The sequence below is a fragment of the Amphiura filiformis genome, chromosome 15 (genome assembly GCF_039555335.1).
Source record: "Amphiura filiformis chromosome 15, Afil_fr2py, whole genome shotgun sequence".
Taxonomy (NCBI): domain Eukaryota; kingdom Metazoa; phylum Echinodermata; class Ophiuroidea; order Amphilepidida; family Amphiuridae; genus Amphiura; species Amphiura filiformis.
Window position 1 is genome coordinate 28,165,152 of NC_092642.1, and position 23,434 is coordinate 28,188,585.

General features: G+C 36.5%; 2 protein-coding genes across 7 annotated transcripts in view; both read left to right on the top strand.

The window, feature by feature from the left end:
* Positions 1–23,434, top strand: part of LOC140171450 (uncharacterized) — a 71,719-nt gene that overhangs the window by 9,364 nt on the left and 38,921 nt on the right. For 4 of the 6 annotated variants that reach the window (XM_072194711.1, XM_072194712.1, XM_072194713.1 and 1 more), the window contains exons 2-6: positions 6,658–6,785; positions 7,488–7,615; positions 8,329–8,476; positions 12,547–12,683; positions 19,715–19,851. The gene's annotated coding sequence lies outside the window, so the exon portion shown is untranslated. The remainder of the gene's footprint in view (positions 1–6,657; positions 6,786–7,487; positions 7,616–8,328; positions 8,477–12,546; positions 12,684–19,714; positions 19,852–23,434) is intronic. The other 2 variants (XM_072194714.1, XM_072194715.1) reach the window with 2 other exon arrangements.
* Positions 8,484–14,616, top strand: LOC140170840 (uncharacterized). Its single transcript, XM_072194054.1, has 3 exons — positions 8,484–10,065; positions 12,547–12,683; positions 12,780–14,616. The coding sequence occupies exons 1-3, from the start codon at positions 8,574–8,576 to the stop codon at positions 13,713–13,715; spliced, it is 2,565 nt and encodes an 854-aa protein (XP_072050155.1). The 5' UTR covers positions 8,484–8,573; the 3' UTR covers positions 13,716–14,616.

The following is a 23,434-nucleotide window of genomic DNA, read 5'->3' on the forward strand; positions in this document are numbered from 1 at the left end:
ACTTGGTGGGTAGGTGCATCTTGACCTAAGACGGAACAAGTTTTTATTGGTTAGTGGGTCAAGGTCACCCAGGGGTCATCTGAGGTCAAATTAGTAAAAACTGTTTTCCGCCTATTTTCTCAGAGACTAGGGGTCGCACATTCCTCAAACTTGATGGGTGGGTGCATCTGGACCTCAGACAGAACAAGTTTGTTTCGGTTAGTGGGCCAAGATCACCCGAGGTCATCCAGGGGTCATATGAGGTCAAATTAGTAAAAACTGTCGTATGGCCATGAAACTTGGTGGGTACAGTCAACTTTTAGATTCAAATTTTTGGACGGTCATTTTGGGGTCATCCAGGGTCACCCAGGGGTCATTTGAGGTCAAATTAGTAAAAAATGTTGTATGGGCATGAAACTTGGTGGGTACAGTCAACTTTTAGAGTTTTTGGACGGTCATTTTGGGGTTATCCAAGGTCAAATTACTAAAAACTGTTGTATGGGCATGAAACATGGTGGGTACAGTCAACATTTAGAGCCAAATTTTGGAATGTCATTTCGAGGTCACAAGGGGTCATCGGAGGTCAAATTAGTAAAACTGTCCTATGGGCATAAAACTTGGTGAGTACAGTCACCATCAGCCAGGTAATCGCGACAGCCGAGAACCGCCAAATACGGGTAACCGCCTAGTCTTTAATAATGCACATGCCAATGATGAAATGAAAGTTAAATTAGCTGAGTTAAATCATTTCAGGTAGGTAACAAGCTATTGGTAAATTAGCAGAATCCCATTCTAAATTTTGATGTGTGGGAGCCACGGCTCCACCCTGTCATTTTTTTACTTTAACAGTCCTAACTTTAGAAGTTTACATGGTATGTGCAAACCTATGGTACCAATTTAAAGAGCTCATCAATAGCTTTAATTTGATATGTATTTTACCTACATGTATATAGGGTATCATGATGTGAACTAAAATGGGCAAGAACGTATAAAAATCTTGCGCCAATGTCACGGCTCCAGGCTATCAGTGTACCAGTTCAAAACACATGGCCATTTTGAGATAAAATTTTTTTGAACGTTTTTGATAATTTTGGTTTTTGACCGGAAGTAACCCCTTAATGACCTTTGACCCCAAAAGTGTAGGCATCCTAAAGACCCTGGCTAGTAGCGATGCATGTGTGCTAATGGATACTCTCTGCTATGTAATTTGTAAAGACAGTGATTTTTTGAATATTTTTAGACTTTGACCGAAATGACCCCTTAATGACCTTTGACCCCTTATCTGAGCACACCCTATAGACACCGACTAAAGTTGAGTCACATGATATAACCATGTCCTCATCGCATGAAATTTGTGGAAGGAGTAGCATTTTTGTGAAATCACATTTTGACCATTATAGCTAGGTCAAAGGTCACAGCAAGGTCAAAGTCAAATGGAAGGTTTGGCCTAGCCCAGTGGTCTTTTGGGTCAAGTTTGGTTGAAATCTGTCAATCCCTTGCGGAGCTACATGCAGTTGATTGCGGTTGCCAGAAGAAAGAAGAAGAAAGAAGAATTGGAAAGAGACAGCACAAGCCGACGTTTGACGTCGGCTTGTAAGAAAGAATTGAGAAGAGACAGCACAAGCCGACGTTTGACGTCGGCTTGTAAAGAAATATAATAGGGGGCCTAAACCCTCCCCCCAAACAAAAAAAATAACATAATAAAATCAAATAAGATAAAATTTTGATTTTTTTTTTTTTAAATACAATTTTGGGTTGGCATGTCATGGCATGTATGACGATAGGCCTACAGTATAAGAGCAAGCCTGGCATTTTCGGGTAATTTTGTACCGGGTACCCGCCGCAATTTTCGGAGTGGTAACGGTACCTGAAATTGCAAAAAAAAAAAAAAATGTTAAATTTTTTTTAAATTTTTTTTTTTTTCGGTTTTGTAGTGTCTCTGGACCTAGACCTAAATGCCAGGATCATTCATGGTTGACCTAAAAAAAAAAAAAAAAAAATTTCAAGATATTTTGTTATTTTTTATATGAAAATTGATAATTTGTATTCATGTCATAGTCTATTAATGATTTCAAAATGTAATGAATTTGAATGCATTTTGAAATCATTAATAGACTATGACATGAATATAAATTATCAATTTTCATATTAAAAATAACAAAATATCTTGAATTTTTTTTATATTTTTTAGGTCAACCATGAATGATCCTAGCATTTAGGTCTAGGTCCAGGGACACTACAAAACCGAAAAATAAAAAACTTAAAAAGTTTGTTTTTTAATTTGGTACCGGGAGGGTATTTCCTACCCGGTAATGTAATCTCGGCGGGTACCTTTACCCGACCGAAAATGCCAGCCTTATATAAGAGCACATTATTCAAGGTATTTTCAGATTGATATTTTGTTTTTAATTTTATTTGTGCACTAATATTAAAACAGATCGACTTAATAAAACACCACACACCAGTACTACTCTGTGTTTATTGTTATGGTTTTCTTCTTCTTTTATTTTTTGCAGTTAATTTCACATTCCATATTTTAATAGTTTAAAAACTCATTTAAGGGGGTACTACACCCCTCGATAAATTTGTGTCTATTTTTTTTTTTTTCTCAAAAACTAATAACACAGTGGTAACAAAAGTTATGTATATTATAGGGCAAGGAATCAATTACTACACTGGAATTTCAGTGACCCAAGACAAGCGGATACGTTATTTATGATAAGAAAAGAGGTACCGCTAGGATGTACCTCATTTCCGATCATATATACTGAACCGCTTGTCTTGAATCACTGAAATTTCAGTGTAGTAATTGGATTCCTTGCCCCAATAATATACATAAGTTTTGTTACCAGTATGTTATTATTTGTTAAGAAAACTGCAAAAATAGTGACAAATTTACCACAGGGGTGTAGTACCCCTTTAAACTTAAAATTCTCATTATCAATAATATACATTGACTCAATCAACATTCAAGTAACACCATTGCATTAATAATGGATGTAAAAAACATGTTGGTACTGCGGTACTACAGCCTTGAAAAAATGCTATGCAAAATTTGGGAATTGCTATACAAATCAAATGTTGCATAGCAATTTTTGCTATGCAAAAAAAATGAGTTAAGGCGAACCCTGTCAATGATAGTCAGTCATTTATCTTTTGGTCGTTATACAGCTCAACTGATCATACTTTTCCTACATTCGACCTTGCATGATTTTTGAGTTGACACAGTCATGAAAATAACTATAGATACTTGACAAGACCATTAGTAGCCCAGTTCTGAACCTTTTCATTGATCATTCATAACAATAGGTATCTGATGGATCAGTGAAGATAAGAAGGGATTATAATATATCCGTAACCTTGATATTATAGTACATCTCGAGGAAAAAGTGCAATGGACATGTTTTCATTTTATGTTTCAAATATCCCGCGCATGAAAATTGAGTATTTAACCCAAAATGGAAAATGGAACAATTTATTGGAAATCTGTTTTAACAGATTTTTTTGACATCTTTTGCTGCACTGTATTATACCTAAATTAAGAAATTTGATAAATATTCAAAGAAAATATAGGTCATCCAAAAAATTGTGATTTTTACACATTTTGGGGCAAAAAAGGAAAAATAAGCAAAAATATCAAAATCTGTCTAACAGTTTCATTCATCAAGTCATAACAAACGGCCTACATGCTTAATTTCTAATAAAATATTGAAATTGTGAAAAATATAGGTATTTATTGATTTTCATGTTTTTTCTTGCAAATATGCTAATAATATGCAAATTATGAAATTGCAAAATAAAGTTTCTACATAGCATACATCTTTCAAGTATGATGTTCAAAATGACAGACATCAAAAAGAGATTCGATGAAATGTAAAGGTGTAGTAACAATTTTGGCATGGACTGTCTGGTTAGGCAAAGTACGGTAAGTTGAGCTGTATGACTATCATTTTGGGGACTGAGTTGTTATAATATATTTTCCCAGGAGCAATTTCAGACAATAGCTGGGGATTAGTGGGGCAGAGGTAAGAGGTTATCTATTGAATCCTTTCATGACCACTGAAGCATAGTCAAGTCTGCCAAGGACACTCTGCACAAATTGAAAGACCATGTCAATTCTCCACAAAAGAATGCATGCATGTCAAAGGTCATACGACACCAATTTGGTGTTTGTTATGCTCCTCGAAATTAGTACCTTACGGTCTATGTCTGGCTAGAGACCATTGCATTCAAAATCTAGTCGGATTTGCTGAAGCATGACATTGTGTAAAGCAATGGAAGTTCAGAAGTAAACACAGCCGATCATAGACTCACTTGCATACGCCGTACCTACATGTATGCTATGACATGTACATGTAGCCTAGATATCCCAGGCAAACCTTAGTTAACACATTTGCTAGTCAGCGAAATTCGCCTAGACCGGGGCCCAAACACAATGCATATTGCATATTTACATAGAAATTTGAATTTTTTTTCGAGAACAGGTCGGTGAAGGAAACCTACATAAATATGTTTTCCCTTCACTTGACCCAAATAAATGATTTTTTATGGGGATGAGCCACTCGCACATGGAATTTTAGAGAGATTTTGACAGCAGTTCCATTAAAAAAAAGCTGCTATCGCCATGAAACTAAGATCTAGAAACACCCCTAGATGCTGTTTTGGGGAATTTTGCTAGCAGAATCTTTTTGATGAAAGTCAATTTTGACAAGATGTAACTTTGTTACGGGACTGGTGCTATGACAAAAATGTTTTCAGTTTTGGCTTTCTTTACTCAAGGGCTTTAATTTGATATGTAAAATGATGCAGTTTGATGGCAAATTTGAATTCACCTAGCATACCTACACGTATAAGGCCCGGCAAAAAACAAGATCTCGCTTTTCACGCCGTGATTCTCGCTATTAACCAAAAATCTAGCTTTTTAAGAAAGTTCCCAAGCAGTGTACTTACTAAAAAAATGTTGCTTTATGTCATAAAAGTTCGTTGAATTCCATGAAATGAACTTCAACATCGGAAAAGAGTGCAGAATTCAACAGCATTGCAACCACACATTGGTGCAAAAGCCATGCTTTACTAAAAAATGACATTTCATTGCAAATGAGTTCAAGTGTAGGCCAAATATCATTATATATTTATTGAATTATTGGAATATATTGACTATAAAACATAATTCAAGGTCAAATTTTTGTCACTTATTTGCACATCCTCGCACTTCAGGTCTGTTGACATCTAACTTGACCGAATCTGAACAACAGAGGGCAGGCTACAGTATTTCTTTTTTCTTTTCAGATTTTTGATTTTTAAAGCTTCTTATGCCATTTTCTGGGGGAAATCTCACTTTTCAATACTTTGGATCTTGTTTTTTACTNCAAAAAATTGCATTTTTAGCTGGGGCCTATGTATATTTAGGACTGGCTTAGAAACATAGTGGCTGCGAAGGTTTCAATAATGATAAGTAAAAGAGTCAAAGAGCAGAAATATTTGGTGTCATACCACATTTGTATCAATTTATTTGCGTAGCAAAATTAAACACAAATTTTCGGTCATAGACCTTTGTCAAGGTCATCACTTGACAAAGGTCTATGACCGAAAATTTGTGTTTAATTTTGCTACGCAAATAAATTTACACAAATGTGGTTTGACACCAAATATTTCTGCTCTTGGACTCTTTTACTTAGGACTGGCTTAGGCCATTTTGGATATCAATGGGAAATGCACACTTAACTATTTGCGCAAGTCAGAACCTTATTGTGCTTAGTAATTTAAGACTCGGTTGAAACAAAATTAAGGATCGAATGCATTTTAGTGTCCAAAAAGGCAAATTTATCGTCAAAGTTCAGTCGAATTCTGCACCCTTGCGAAGGGTTCAGAATTCGAATCGGGAATAAAAATACCCTATGTTGTTTGCGATCAAAAACACAAAATTACAACTTTTAACATACTATTGGCAAAAGACATTATTGCCAAACAATATAGAATAGAAAATTTGACGTCAACTTCTCAAAATATTGGAGAAATATGCTCACCAAAGATTGGGAAAGTGCACAATCCAATTCCCATTCAAACGTGTGGGAAACTGAAAGTGCATAATCCCCACTAGCCGATCACGACAGGCGATTGCATCAAAAATGTTGCTAAAATTACACTTCAGCAAAATTTTGTCCAAAATAGACCAATCTTTCTCAAAAGATTATAGATACAGTTGACTCGACATCAAAATAACTTTCATCCAAATTTCAACATTAACAGAATAAATAACCACTGGTGCAAAAAAATGCACCACTGTCCGACACTCTACCATTGAATGCGAAACTATCGTGTGCAAATTCGAAGCTAGAGTTCTCGAGTAAGAAAATCCATGCACTCGATTGGTCAGTTCAGCATAGCGTCATCATCCCTAGATATCTTCGTGTCAAAAATTGTTGTGATAGTAGGCCAAATCCACTCATTTTTCAAAAGCTACGCATGGCGATTTTGTTCGAGATTGGTCGAGTGATTCAGTCTAAGTTGCAGACTAACCGGGCATGTTGCAGAATGTGTTACTTACAATGTGTAATGAAATTTATAGTGACTGTACTGTTGATCAATTTGTGGAGCTGTTAGGCAATATTATTTTCATATTTTGTACTCAACATTTCTAATTATCTGTCTCTTTTTATTATTGTTGAAACATTTCAGATATTTGGCATACGCAGTGGAAACCATTCAGTTGCAAAGTACGTAGAACCAGGACAGTGGCTGAGACAAGTTAGTGAGGATTGTGGTCTAGCATTGCTGTGGACTTCTTGCTAGAATTAACTTCCATGGTGGGTTTGATTATACATACAGTAACTCAGGGGTACCCACCAAATAAAAATATCAAAGGCCAAAAAGGTCCACTTTCCGAGCAAAAACAAAACAGGTTTTTTTTTGGTCAAAAAATGTCCAAATTTGCGGCGTAGCTAGTGAAAAAATGAAGTTCTTTATGCTTTGTTCGTCAAAAAGTCAAAGCTTGAATGCTGTCATAATTCTATATCCTCTCGGCTGCTGCAGAGATGAAATTGGATCATCATCCCGAGAGATTTTGCAAAACAAATATGTTTAACTGATGCATCCTCCATTTACTTGATTCGATACTCACATTGTTTTAAACCAATTGATATTTGTACTTCAAATGTGTAAATCAAGTCAACAACAATTTCATGCTGTGTACTTTTGAATTTACACAGGCATACGTAGGGACTTCAATGACTCGCGCAGTAACAAAAAAAACCCAAATAATTGGACAAGCTGATCATATTATTGCAAATAACCTTAAATATTGGTATGTTCTCTTGCAAATGAAGCTTTTGAATTCAGAAACCATGTTAAACATAGGACCGGGCACGTTGCAGAATGTGTTACTTACAATGTGTAATGAAATTGATAGTGACTGTACTGTTGATCATTTTGTGGAGCTGTTGGCAATATTATTTTGTACTCAACATTTCTAATTGTTTGTCTCTTTTATTATTGTTGAAACATTTCAGATATTTGGCATAGGCAGTGGAAACCATTCAGTTGCAAAGTACGTAGAACCAGGACAGTGGCTGAGACAAGTTAGTGAGGATTGTGGTCTAGCATTGCTGTGGACTTCTTGCTAGAATTAACTTCCATGGTGGGTTTGATTATACATATATTAACTCAGGGGTACCCCCCCCCCAATAAAAATCATCAAAGGCCAAAAGGTCCACTTTCCAAGCGAAAACAAAAAACTAAACAGGTTTTTTTGGATCAAAAATGTTCAAATTTGCGAGCGTAGCTAGTGAAAAAATTATAATTTTTTTTTAACTTAAAAGTTCTTTATGCTTTCTTCGTCAATCATTACATCTTACTTTTAATCATTAAATAGAATTCATACACTCTTAGATAACAATAACAAATCAGAGCAAGTTAAAAAATGGAAAACATGCATTGATTGATTAAATGCACGTGCGCGCACTCCGCATGCTACTCACAGTACATGTACTTTTGGACGCGTTCATTTTTCTTGCGGGTTGATGCTTTTATATTTGCTAGTATTTTCCAACACTTTAGTGACAATCTTATTATAAATAAGCAAAAATCATGAAATATTTTTCTCATGTATGAAATAGTTAATAAATGTGCATCACTTCTTGCTCAAGAAATTGTACAAAATAATGCACTTGTACTGAGATGTTTTAAAATTTGACACATTAAAATGTGTCAAATGCACTCCCCGCCTTTGGGGCTCATGCATTAGACGCATCAATATGGGAAACACATTCATTATAACCTATAACTGTAAAAGGCAAGAGTATAATGTGCAGAAAATCACTATTTTTCCCTTTTACTCTTGAAATATTTCAGATATAGTTTGATCCACTGATATATATCCAATTGGAAACCAGTTGCAAAAGTAGAATCAAGACAGTGGCTAAGACAAGTCAATGAGGATTGTGGTCTTGCATTGCTGTGCCTCCAGTCAAGGACATCTTTGCAAGAATTAACTTCCATGGTGGGTTTGATGTACAAAGTAACTTGATCTACACCTTTGAATATTGTTTGGTTTTTCTTAAGTTAACTATATTAATGCATATTACAAATAGAAACAGATGGCAGTGAAACTTTTGAAACCATTTACTTGTACATTTTGTGGAATGAACCATTACGCTTTGGACACATTGAAAACCCATGTTAACAGACATCTGATTAAATATGTGCAGACTCATAGACGCATGGTTTGTCACAAAAGCTTGTCAAAATATGTGGGGCTAATAAGATATTTGAATAGCCACAGGAAGCTATGGAACTGGTGTAAAAACATCAAAGAGAAAACCTACCACTATTGTCAAAAATGTTTTGCCCAAAAAGGTGTCTTTGTGAAACATATTAGAAGTTTTACCAAAGAGAAATGTAAACCACAGTGTGAGTATTGTCAGAAATATTTTGCTCATAACAGTAGCCTCGCAAATCACATCAGAACTCATACCAAAGAGAAACCCTATCAGTGTGAGTACTGTCAGAGATGTTTTACTCTAAAACATGTCCTTGTGAACCATATCAGAACTCACACCAAAGAGAAAAACTATCAATGTGAGCATTGCAAAAAATGTTTTTCACAGAATAGCGATCTGAAAAGACACATTAGAACTCACACCAAAGAGAAACCTTTTCAGTGTGAGCACTGTCAGAAATGGTTTGCCCAAAGAAGCGTCCTTGTGAACCATATGAGAACTCACACCAAAGAGAAAAACTATCAATGTGAGCATTGCAAAAAATGTTTTTCACAGAATAATAATCTGAAAAGACACATTAGAACTCACACCAAAGAGAAACCCTTTCAGTGTGAGCACTGTCAGAAATGGTTTGCCCAAAGAAGTGTCCTTGTGGACCATATCAGAATTCACACCAAAGAGAAACCCTATCAGTGTGACTCCTGTACAAGATGTTTTGCACAGAATAGTGAGCTTCGAAGACATATGAGATTTCACAGCAATGAGAAACCCTATCAGTGTGAGTATTGTCAGAAATGTTTTGCTCAAAAGTATAACCTCACACTCCATATCAGAACTCACACCAAAGAGAAACCATATCAGTGTGAGCACTGTCAGAAATGTTTTGCTCGAAGAGGTGTCCTTGTGGACCATATCAGAACTCACACCAAAGAGAAACCCTTTCAGTGTGAGTATTGTCAGAAATGTTTTGCCCGGAAAGGTATCCTTGTGGACCATATCAGAACTCACACCAAAGAGAAATCCTATCAGTGTGAGTACTGTCTAAAATGTTTTGCACAGAATAGTGAGTTTCAAAGACATGTGAGATTTCATACCAATGAGAAACCCTATCAGTGTGAGCACTGTCAGAAATGTTTTGCCCGAAGAAGCACCCTTTTGAACCACATCAGAACTCACACCAAAGAGAAACCCTTTCAGTGTGAGTATTGTCAGAAATGTTTTGCCCGGAAAGGTATCCTTGTGGACCATATCAGAACTCACACCAAAGAGAAAAACTATCAATGTGAGCTTTGCAAAAAACATTTTTTACGGAATAGCGATCTGAAAAGACACATAAGAACTCACACCAAAAACAAGACCCTTTTAGTGTGAGCACTGTCAGAAATGTTTTGCCAGAAAAAGTATCCTTGTAAAGCACATTCGAACTCACATCAAAGAGAAGCCTAAACCGTATCAGTGTGAGTATTGTCAGAAATATTTTGCACGGAATAGTAATCTTATAAAACATGTGAAAATTCACCATAGCTAGAAAAAGTGTGAATATTATCAGAAACGTTTTGCTATATAGCCTTTTACCATATTAGAAGTATAACCAAAGAGTAACCCACAGAAACCTATGCTACTGGTGTGTAAGCTACTTTAATATTATGATTTAATATTATCAGTATGATTTCAGAAATAATTTGCTGTCAGAAGTGGCCTTGTACGTCACGTCATATCTCACACTGAAGAGCAATCTTCAAGTTTCAATGAATAGGGTTTATTTTAATTAGAAGTGTTTTTGGGTTATAATCACATAAGACATCACACCAAGGAGAAAGTCTTACAGTGTGAATTCTTTTGGAAATAGTATAGTCTTTTTAGGGGCTGTGTAATGAAAATGAGTTATGGGAAGGGAGGGTAAAATTTTCTAATGGTGTGCCAAAAATTGCTTCGCTCCCTCTCAGTCTGCCAAAATGTCATGGCACATTATTGGGATCAAACTCAATTTCAAAACCTTAAGAGGGTACTACACCCCGGCCAATTTTGTGCCTATTTTGCATTTTCTCAAAATTATAGCACATTGGTGACAAGTAAGATATGTATATTATAGGGGCAAGGACTACAACTACTGCACTGAAAATTCAGCAACTCAAGGCAAGTAGTTATTGATTTATTGATCAAATATTGGTTTTCCCTCATTTTGACTGTAAGTCCACAACTGTTTTCTGTGCTGAAATAAAAATTCCAATGCAGTAGTTGTAGTCCTTGCCCCTATAATATACATATCTTACTTGTCACCAATGTGCTATAGTTTTTGAGAAAATTGCAAAAATAGGCACAAAATTGGGCAGGGGTGTAGTACCCCCTTAAATGGTCTACATATAGGCCTATCATGCGAGTGCAGCAAGGTGGAAATTTTGCATATCTGAACCGTTTGCTTACTGTTTTTCAAAGCCTTAATATTAAAGCGTGTTATTTAAAATGTGTGCCAGAAATCACTTGACTAGATCCCTTTTGACCTGCCAATGTTCCCCCTTGGCTTGCCAAAACAATTCTTGTCCCCCAATTTACCCTCTCCAGGCACTTGGACATACCAAGGAGATATCATGACTAGCCCGTGAGGATTGATGGAATTTATTTTGTTCAAACGATTTGAAAATTCACAGGCAAACTTAAATACCAAATTAGAAACCCTTTGGTCGTATGTCCAAAACAAGTTAGACCAGGTTTTACTTTAGACCTGGTCTAATACGGAGTTAGTTTTATGGCAAATGAACTGTTTGGTATTTGCATACCCTTTTTCTATAATATTGTGTAGATACTGTTAAGGGCAAATACATGTAGCTTAATATTAGATTGCTGCAATTTAGTGTTTGGACTTTGAGTAAAGGAGGAAAAGAAAAGATTAAAGGGTTCCCTCCCTAAGTCTAACCTCCATAGTTACACTGACCTAACTTGGTTTGTGCATACATACCTTTCAATGTTAGAATTGCAGTAAATAGTATGCTCAAAATAGTTACAAGTGTGTAAAAAGGCATAACACGACTGAGAGAAACTATATTAGGTGTTGATTGGAAAGAAAGGTGGAAATTGATGAGGAACCTGTACAGTTTTTCAATAAAGTTTAAAACTTGAAATTTAAACCTGAATGGCTTTATATCATTTAAAGTTTTCTCACACTATTTGTACCCACAATGGGTTAACTAGGGTATGGAAGAGGAGCATAATGGGAAAAATATTTTCTGGTGAAATTGAGATAAATTGAGGTCTAATCCTGTATTGTCCAATCAAATTATGTGTCTACGAACTAGACCACACACACTGACTAAGAATGCCATTTGGTTAATATACGGGGAAACAATTGGACAAGTGTTCATTCAAAAAAAAAAAATCCTATTTTCGTCAAAATTTAACCAATTTGAATATGTTGGGCGTCAATCTGGACTGAAAATGAGTCGCCAGATTTCGTTGATTACAGCAAATATTATACATAAACAAAAAACTATCCAGCATTTCATATCTGCCTAACCTCTTCAAGTTGAATAAAGCAACCTCTTCTCTTTTCTGAAAATAGCCACACCTGAAATGTCATCACTTGCATATATATGCAAAATGAAGCAAATTCCTATTCCAACTTGGTAAAATGTATACTCGTAGTCCAATCTTGTGCCCCTGGTCTAAAAAAGCTGGCTGCAGGAACACTCAATAAACGTGCTTTGTAGAATGCACCTGCTCATGCTGGTTGATCATTTAGTGGAGCAGTTAGACAAAATTGTTTCAAAACATTTATGATTATCCCTTCAAGATGTAAAACAATGTGGTTTGAGAATACAATTTAACACCAAGCATTCATGTTTTAACTTTTCAGATATTCTGACGCCCTGTGAAAATATCTGCAATTGGGAAACTAAAATTAAAACCAGAACTAAGACTGAATCCAGTGCGGATTGTGGTGTTATGCTGACTGCTCCACCAAGGGCTTCTTTACTAGAATTGAATTCAATGGTGGGTTTAGGTGCACACAATAACATGATTTTGTTTCCATATGTTGAATGTTGTTTCATTCATCTGAAGTTCACTATATGAATGACTGCATGTTGAAAACAAAAGCAGATGGCGACAAAACTTTTCAAACCATTTTCTTGTCCATTTTGTGGACTCAATCATTATTCATTGGACAAATTGAAACCTCATGTTAACAAACATCTGAATAGATATGTGCGGGCCCATAGAGGCAAAGGTGTGTTTTATCAGAAAAGCTTGTCAGACAATGGTGTGCTGCTAAGATATTTGAATAGCCACAAGAAGGTATGGTACCAAAGTAAAAACTTAATGAACATTGAAGAGAAACCCTATCAGTGTGAGTATTGTCAGAAATCTTTCGCCCAAAAAGGTCTCCTTATGAACCATATCAGAATTCACACCAAAGAGAAACCTTATCAGTGTGAGTACTGTCAGAAATGTTTTACTCTAAATGGTAATTTGAAAAGACACATCAGAATTCACACTAAAGAGAAACCCTATCAGTGTGAGTACTGTCAGAAATGTTTTACACTGAATGGTAATTTGAAAAGACACATCAGAATTCACACTAAGGAGAGACTCTATCAGTGTGAGTACTGTCAGAAATGTTTTGCCCGAAAAAGTATCCTTGTGAACCATATCAGAATTCACACCAAAGAGAAACCCTATCAGTGTGAGTACTGTCAAAAATGTTTTACACTGAATGCTAATTTGAAAAGACACATCAGAATTCACACTAAGGAGAGACTCTATCAGTGTGAGCACTGTCAGAAATGTTTTACTCTAAAACATGTCCTTGAGAACCATATCAGAATTCACACCAAAGAGAAACCCTTTCAGTGTGAGTACTGTCAGAAATATTTTGCCCGAAAACATGTACTTGTGGACCATATCAGAATTCATACCAAAGAGAAACCCTTTCAGTGTGAGTACTGTCAAAAATGTTTTGCCCGAAAAAGTGTCCTTGTGGACCATACCAGAACTCACACCAAAGAAAAAAAAATATCAATGTGAGCATTGCAAAAAATATTTTTTACGGAATAACGATCTGAAAAGAAACATTGGAACTCACACCAAAGAGAGACCCTTTCAGTGTGAGCACTGTCAGAAATGGTTTGCCCGAAAAAGCACCCTTTTGAACCATATCGGAATTCACACCAAAGAGAAGACCCTTTCAGTGTGAGCACTGTCAGAAATGTTTTGCTTAAAGAAATAGCCTTGTGAACCATAAGAGTGGTTGGGATGGGTCATGCTGTGGAGTGGCCTGCAAGATCACTAGACCTCACACCACTTGATTTCTTCATTTGTGGCAAAATCCAAGATCTTTGCAAACGTATTATTGCTATATTCGCAAGTATCCGGCGCACAAGGTTGGTACGCAACGCAATTCGTGCAATGAGGACTAGGGCTGAAACCTTTATTCGTCAAGGAGGCAACCAGGTAGAGGGCAGAGCAGCACAGTAAACACACTTCAAAAGAACCAAAGACAAACTAAACAGCCCTTTTATTCCAAAAAGAGAAATGACTTAGGTTGTCAATAAAAAGAAAGAAACAAACAATAAAGTAAGAAACATAATAAAGCAAAAAGGCATAAAATAACCGAGAAAAACATAATTGCAAGTATAGCAAAGAAGTCCCATCCCGCATCAATTTCGCCCAAATTAATGACACTTAACAAAATCCATAACCCATAAGCCCACCGGTAAAGCCCATTCCCTAAAGTAAAGTTGTTATTATTTTATAAAGTTATCATCGAGGAATATTTTATATTCATGTATGGTATATGCACTTTTCATTCTTTGAAGTAGCCAAACCAGAGTGAAAAACGGATACATTTCTTTAAAAGGGCATATCTTCAAAAGTTATGAGCCGATTGAAATAATTGTTTCGGTTTATTAAAGCTAATGGGTAAAGGCTTCTTTACATACCAACATATTTTTTGTTTTGGGACACCCTGTATATTATGCAAGTGCAGCAAGGAGGATATTTTGCATTTTTGAACAATTGCTTACGGTTTTTCTAAGCCAATATTTTAAGCGTTTTGTAAAAGGTGTCCCAAAAATGTGTGCCAAAAATAACTCACCCTCCACACTTTGGACCTGCCAAACATTTCCCCCCTTGGCTCACTAAAAGATTATTGTCCCCCAATTTTACCCTCCCCGGGGCTCATAATTATTGCACAGCCCCATAGATATACCAAGGAGAAATCATGACTAACATGTGAGGACTGATGGAATTCTTTTGTTCAAACGAGTGATTTGAAAATGCACAATAGAACTTTTAACAAATTAGAAACCCTTTCAGTGTTAGAATTGTAGTAAATATGCTCAAAATCAACTGAAAAGGTATAACATGACTCGTATGAAACTGAGAGGAACTATATATTAAAGGAGCATTTTGTGATCCTAGCATCCTCTTTTTATGACATTTTTCAGTAGATATCCTTGAAAAAACTTATTCCCAAAATTTCAGTTGATTCCAAATAAATTCAAATTTCATGATATCTTTGCTGAGCGAATTAATCTGCAAGAATTTTTTTGTACATTTAACATTATGTAGCCAGAGGTTTCCAGTGATATAAAATTATTCAACTTTTTTTGAGAAAAGTGAGGGGATGATGCTGTGGATCACGAAATGCCCTTTTAATTGTTGATGGGAAATAGCAAGATGGAAATTGAAGATACACAGAATTTATATAGCGCCTGTGCCTGTACAATTTTGCAATAAAATTTAAAACTTGAAATTTAACCTGAATGGCTAATTATTGAAAGATCTTGTAGAGTTTTCTCACACTCCTTGTTCTCACAATGAGCATAACTATACTCCCCATTCCAGAAAAATACAGCACTAGCTAATTATTTTGGATTAAAAAATATTATCCTGTTTTGCCAAATGAAACATAGCTAAATCCTAATCGTTTAGTTAGTTCTAACTGGCAATAAAAGTCAAATTTTAATATTTTTGCAATTTGAGGGGAAATGGTTCAAAAACGTGCAATTTTGCATGTTTTCTTACAATTGTATTCATAAAATTGTAAGACTTGGCACAAGTCTAAGCATTCAAAATCTTGAGTATAGGCTATGAGTTATGCACATATCAAATGCAATCCCGGCCCCTGGGGACCCGGGAATGGCCGGGTCGTGGGCTGTGGATTTTTGGGTTAAAAGTTCAAGTCCCGGGTAAACACCTGGCCAGTCCTGGACCCACCCGGGCAAAACTCTCAGCCACTCCCCGGCCCTCCCGGGGCGATTATCCAATACAAACCGATGCAAACCCAGGGTATTCCTCGGCCCAAGTTCCCGGTCCTGAGCATCGGATATAGGCCTGTTGATCCTAATGGTTTTAATATCGCAGCAATCTTGTCAGGCGTACTCAAAATCCGCGGCAGGTACATCTTCAATGGACTGTCGAGCTCTGGACATGCTGGGTGAATTTGATACCCGGATTTGATATCCCAGACCCGTGGCCAGGAGGGTGCAGGGAGTGTGACGCGACATGGGGGTTGGTCTTCCTAGTTGAAGGTGTACAAGGACTCGTGCCACAGTTTTGGTATACATTTCAGTGATTTTGGCACACCGTCGAAGGTATTTTACGTTGCATATATCAATGTTGGACCCAGTCACCCGACTTTCCAACTTAGTCACTTCGCGTATTTTTCATGCTTTACAGTGGCAATGGGGAACGGGACAAGAGGGGGATACCTAGTGTACCTGTGTGCCATGGCTATATATAATATGCATGCTTGTTTTGAATATTACGAAGCATGAATGGCGGGGCGGAAAATTGCGGGAATAAACCAGGAATATCGTATTGATATAGGGCCTACATGTACAGATGTAGGTCTATATGATTAAAACATCAAAGATTTGAAAGAAACAGATCACTACATTTACATCTGTCCAGGATACGGGAGTGGTGAATATCTGATCTTTGCACATATTTTAATATTATAGGCCTATATACAATTTTTTTATGTCAATCCAAAATGCAACTTCAATAATAATGAGGCTATTCTGTATAAAGGCCCATACCCCATCCAAATATGTGACCATCCACATCGAAACGCTTGTAAAGTCGGCCCCTGGTCAATTTTGTTTTCTTGCGAATTTAGAAAATATATATCATAAGCTTTACAATGATATATCATTTGACTTCAAACAATATCCAGAAGCGGGGTTATGGCTTGTCATTTCGTCGACGGGTCCTTAAAGAACTTTAGCAAAATTACCCTCGATTAGAGAAAAGCGAGGGTAATTAATTTTGTTTCACTGGTTTCTTTTTCTGATATTGGATTTCATAATTTGATCTTATATACCTCGACACCTGCTGATGTTTGACCTTTTACATGTCAACACATTCCTGGTGCTCTGGAGGTCAGCTGGGCAGGGGAGTGAGTTTCAGGGCTGGAATTGCCAGAGGGCATATAGTATGGTGACCCAAGTGAAGTCCAGCTGGTTAGGATGACAGATTGACCACTGTGTTTTTAAGACTAACTTTCATGCTCATGGCAATTGCCATGGCAACTGGCTGTCAAAGCTGAAAACATTTGAAGAAAGCATGGATTCAAATGTTTTAAGGATATGTACATGAAATGTTAAACTTTGCTACTTCAGTAAAAAGGTACATTATTTTGGTGCTACAATATATCTCTTTTTCTACATTGCTGGTATTAAATATCAAATGGTCATAATTGGCGGTCAATTCAAATCATCCCCAAGTCAACGAAGTTCAGGAATGTCCTCTCATTGTTAATTGTTGGTTAACTCACCACTTGAACAGGATTTAGCCAAAGCAAACAAAGACTAAAGCTATTTACTATAAGTATAAGCTTATTATCCTCTTCAACAATAGGATTAAAGATTGGTATTTTGACTGGACTGAAATGAGACACTTGTAGGACAATTATCAGGTACATTATGAATACAAGCTTTGTACACATTTTGGACTGTAACTCGAAATACAATTTGCCGACTTAACGAACGGTTTGAGATGGATGGTCACATATGCCTACCTTGTATCTTGTTTAAAATCAAATTACCATTGATTAATATTTTGACTGACATTTTGGATATTATTTAAAACATCCTTTCAACGATTTGTGATTAAAAAATCTCGGCGGGTGGTTAAAACTTAAAATTAACATAAAAAATAAAAACTAATACATTCGGCATAAATAAGCGTATAGCAGGCTCTCGTTTGCACATGCATAAGAGGCCAGTGTGGTATGGTTAAACATGCTAACTTCAGAGCCCCGTTAAATAGCAGATACATGGCCTACTGCAACATAATCCCGGCTCTCGCCCGGGTAAAGTCCCAGCCCAATTTCCCGGGGTTTTGGCCGACGTTGATTCTTATACCAGTCCCGGCTAACACCCGGCTCCCCCCAGGACACATTTTGTCAAATCCCGGTCACATGATGTCAAGTCCCGGGGCCGGGGTTGCATTTGATATGTGCATTATCTCATAATTTTAATATTATATGTTGTTAAATTGTTAATTGGTTATGAAAAAGATTGGAAAATGTGTTTTCCAAAAATTAAAATGCATAACTTGAAATTAGTCTTTGTTCAAGTTTTTGGGCTTGATTGTCACAGAATACGAAAAAGGTTGAAAAACACCCTAAAATGCATGTTTTTGGCCCTTATTTCCAAAAATTGACCAAACATTAAAATTTTACTTTCATTGCCATTTCGGACTAACTAAAGGATCAGGGTTTAACTATGTTTCATTTAGCAAAACAGGGTCATATTTTTTATCCAAAAAAATTAGTGCTGTATTTTTCTGGAGGGGATGGAAGAGGAGCAGATTGCCACCTGATGGTAACAATATATTTATGTGAAATTGAGACAAACTTGCCATCTCTTGCACTACCCAGTCTGGTTACACTAGTATTGTGGTATATAGGCCCAGGGTATAGGAATATTTAGTTTATTGAAGAAGAGCAAGGCAACCATTTCATTATATTTCTACATGTTCATACCACATACTCTTAAAATTTCAGGAAAATAGCATTGGTCATTTTTTTTAAATCACACTTTACGGAAATGGAGGTACATGTAATAGCACCCTCAATGGGCACTCTCTCCATATAGAAATATCTCTCCAAAATAAAAAAAAACACCAAATTCTTTTTTTTTCCAAACTTTTTCATAGCATGTAGATTTAACATCTGGAATGTAATGCAAGTGGTGTCGTTGCTGCTCTTCAAAATTAATTTACAAAATGTCATCCCCAGACCAGGTTCACCCTGAATGTGGGTTACCACCAGTCCAGGGATTTGGTTTGGGAAGGGAAGATCTTGCTGTACGTAAATAGCTCAAATAAAATTTTCTTTCAAATTTAAAGCATCTTGCACAGCAATCAAGTAAAAAATATGAAAGTGCACTGGAATTATTGATGAAAATCACCGCACCAGAGCAGACAAACTATAAATAAAACCAAAAATTAATAAAATTGTACTGTTGGAACAGATACACTGCCAACTTCAGGGACAAACAAGAAAATATACTCAACCAGCAGAAACGCATGATACTGTAGTTCTAGTTCCAATTTGGTAATCATGCTTGTTTCAGTGCAAACAACTTGTCACCTTAAGATAATACCAAGACCTGACTCGAGATGATAAGGCCAAAATAAATATAGTAGGTCTCAAAGCTTGCAATGAAAAAAATGTTGAAATCCAATAAATGATTTGCAGTGTTTAAAGCACAGAAGTAATTCTGGGAGTGTGTCGGCTTGCAAACTTTGGAGCTTTTCAAACAACAGTATGATTTGCACATTTGCAATTTTGTGCCCTCATGGTCTCAAAAAGTTGGCTACAGGAACACACAATAACTTCGCATGTGCTATTTATTGTAGAATGCACCTGTTTGTGCTGGTTGATCAATTAGTGGACCAGTTTGGCAAATATTTTTTTAATGAAAAATCTCTAATTTCACATAAAACAATATGCAAGAGTTTGAGAATAGAATTTTAGACTATAATGACAAACCATTCATGTTTTGACTTTTCAGATATTTTGGTGCTGTGTGAAAATATCTGCAATTGGAAACTAAAATTAGAACCAGGACTAAGACTGAAGCCAGTGCGGATTGTGATGTTCTAATCCTGATGCTCCACCAAGGGCGTTTTACTAGAATTGACTTCAATGGTGGGTTTAGGTGCATACATGTACAGTAACATGATTTTGTTTCCATTTTTGATTGTTGTTACGTTCATCTGAAGTTCACTATATGAATGACTGCATGTTGAAAACAATAGCAGATGGCGACAAAACTTTTCAAACCATTTTCTTGTCCATTCTGTGGACTCAATCATTATTCATTGGACAAATTGAAACCTCATTTTAACAATCATCTGATTAAATATGTGCGGGCTCATAGAAGCAAAACTGTATTTTATCAGAAAAGTTTGTCAAACAATGGTGTGCTGCTAAGATATTTGAATAGCCACAAGAAGGTATGGTACCAAAGTAAAAACTTTATGAACATTAAAGAGAAACCCTATCAGTGCGAGTACTGTCAGAAATGTTTTACACGGAAAAATAATTTGAAAAGACACATCAGAATTCACACTAAGGAGAAACCCTTTCAGTGTGAGCAATGTCAGATTTCTTTTGCCCGAAAAAATATCCTTGTGGCGCATATCAGAACTCATACCAAAGAGAAACCCTTTCAGTGTGAATATTGCCATAACTGTTTTACACAGAAATCAATTCTGCAAAATCATTTGAGAATTCACACCAAAGAGAAACCCTATCAGTGTGAGTACTGTCAGAAATGGTTTTCCCAAAAGCATAACCTCACACTCCATATCAGAACTCACACTAAAGAGGAACCCTTTCAGTGTGAATACTGCCAGAAATGTTTTACCCGAAAACGTTACCTTCTGAACCATATCAGAATTCACACCAAAGAGAAACCCTTTCAGTGTGAGTACTGTCAGAAGTCTTTCACCCAGAGTAGTACTCTGAAAACACATATCGGAACTCACATGAGGACACCTGTTCAGTGCGAGTATTGTCAGAAATATTTTGCCAAAAAAGGTTTCCTTGTGAACCATATCAGAAAACACATTAAGGAGTTAAACCTTTCCAGTGTGAGTACTGTCATAAATGTTTTGCCCGGAAAACCATCCTTATGACTCACATTAGACTTCACAACAAACATAAATCACATGAGTGCAAGTACTGTCAAAACGTTTTGCTCTAAAGCATAACTTCATAATCCATTATCAGAACTCACACCAAGGAGAAACCCTGTCTGTATGAGCATTGTCAGAAATCTTTTTCTTATAAAAATGGCTTTGTGGCCAGAACTCACACTATGCAGAAACCCTATCAGTGTGAATACTGCCAGAAATGTTTTGCATAGAAAACTGGTTTAATACCACAAATTACCACACATGACAACTCACACCAAAGAGAAACCATTTCAGTGTGAGAACTGTCAAAAATGGTTTGTCTGCAAAAGTGTCCTTGTGGACCATTTTAGAATTCACACCTGTCAGATATGTTTTGACCAAAATCATGCTCTTGCAGACCATATCAGAACTCACACCCAGGTAGAAACCCTATAGACGAATCCAAATACACGCATTCCTACACCTGACTAGCAGCCTTTAGTTGGGTCCCCGTCGGCTACAATGCATCCAAAATGTGAAATGATTCGCCTTGGCGGAAATTTTAAACTGCATTCCATCACCCGTTTTACACCTTCCGCGAAAACACAGGTAGACAAAAGAAGTTTACAACACAATACAGTTCCAACAGTTGTGCAAATAAAAGCCGCCTTACACCTAGAGAAGGTCGAGGAGGGTTAATAGAATAATACAATAGAGATAATTCTGCAGGTAATCCTGTCGTATCTATTTATAGATGTACAAATGGATGAACAAAAGGTGTGAATAGATGCGACAGGATTACCTCTATTGTATATTATTATTCTATTAACCCTCCTCGTCTTTGCATCTTTTGCATCTTTCAGGTGTTAGGCGGCTTTTATTTGCACAATCGGGTGCTCAAAACCCCAGGTTGGTGCTAGCGGGAAACCAAAGATGGCCGACCAAATCCTGACCATGACTTAGCTCGTTGGATTCGTCTATATGTGTGAATAATGTGACAAAAACTACAGAGCACACACTAAATTATTCCACTATTATACAGGGTGTCCCAGAAAAAATTACCATGTGAATGAATTATGACATAAGTCGATAAATATAGGCACCATATGCAACAACGTTTAAAAAAAGGATGTAGCCCTAATGTTTGGACTGGCCCAGGGCCTCAAATATGTAAATCTGGCTATGGGAAGCAGTGGTGTAGCCAGGACTTTTTCAAGAGGGGGAAGGCAAGGCAATTTTTTTTAGGGGGGGGGGGGGCTTTGATGAAAATGATCAAAAATTAATTAACACAGCTGCCCCTTGCCCCCCTTGGCTATGCCACTGCTGGAAAGGGTGTATGAAAAAAGTGCCTGTTGATCAAACTTGGAATGAACTGAATTGATGCAGGCATTATGTTATCGCCTAACATAATCAAATACAATTAACCTAATCAAATACAATTTGCATATAAGATAAACAATAAATAATCTACATACTACTTTTTAAATTGTTTGATTCCGATGTCATTCCGTGAGTGTCCAAAGTCATGCACCTGGTAATTTTTTTTGGGACACCTTGTATAGCTCATTGTCATTTTCTTGGTTGAATATTGTGATATGAATATTTTACCATGGTCAAACCGTTGATTATATTTATCGTTAGATTGTTCCCCCTTGTCCCAATGCTTTATGCATTGCCATTAATGCCATATCGCGTATAATACATGCTTAACACATTTAGAGTGGGAATGAGACTGATACTCACTGCTATAATCTTTTTCCTGTAAACCTTTGATGAGAGAGTTATATTTTTTAAATCACATCCCGGGATCACATCAGAATTCACACCAAAGCAAAAACCTTTCAGTGTGAATACTCTTGGAAATTGTCCTGGCAAAGGGGACAAAATTTCCAAGTGGCATATGCCAAAAATTGCTTGCTCCCCTCTCAGTCTGAAAAAATTCCTTCCATTCCCATTTTACTCATGGCAAACTTTTGGGATGAAACTCAGTTTTGAAAAGTCGAGGTTGAAATGTTGCATATTTGGGTAGTGCTTTTATAAGACTAATTAGAGCATTTTGTTTGAAAGGTGTCTCAAGAATGTGTGCCAAAAATCAATTGACTTGATCCCCTTTTGACCTGCCAAAAATTGTTCCCGCCGTGGCTTGTCAAAAAATTATTGTCCTCCAATGTTATTCTCCCCAGGGCTCATAATTATTGCACTGTTGAACCACCACGAAGAAATCATGATTAACCTTTAAGGACTGGTGAAATTTAATTTGTTCAAACATGTGATTTGAAAATTCACAATAGAACTGATAACAAATTAGAAACCTTTTCAATTTTAGAAATGTAGTAAATATGCTCAAAATAGACATGAAAAGACAGAACAGGACTCTTACAAAACTGAGAGAAACTAAATGCCCATTCAGTGGTTTGCTCATCTGATGGATCATAAAAAAATCATTGAAATTCAGATTTTGGCACCTAGCTTTATTAGTGGTTATGAAGCTGAAAACCATTTATTAAAGACAACAATTTACATAAATCTGTAATTTCTCTTAAAGTCCCAAATATGTCAATACTGCTGTTTTTGTCATTTTTTTTCCAAATTTTTCATTAAAGAAAAAACCT

What these genes read in the sequence shown, in the direction of transcription:
- LOC140170840 (XM_072194054.1), top strand. Translation starts at nt 8,574, where the DNA reads ATGGCAGTGAAACTTTTGAAACCATTTACTTGTACATTTTGTGGAATG. An exon ending in AAACAAGACCCTTTTAGTGT is followed by an intron (nt 10,066 to 12,546) that starts GAGCACTGTCAG and finishes TTAACTTTTCAG; the next exon opens with ATATTCTGACGCCCTGTGAA. An exon ending in TACTAGAATTGAATTCAATG is followed by an intron (nt 12,684 to 12,779) that starts GTGGGTTTAGGT and finishes ACTGCATGTTGA; the next exon opens with AAACAAAAGCAGATGGCGAC.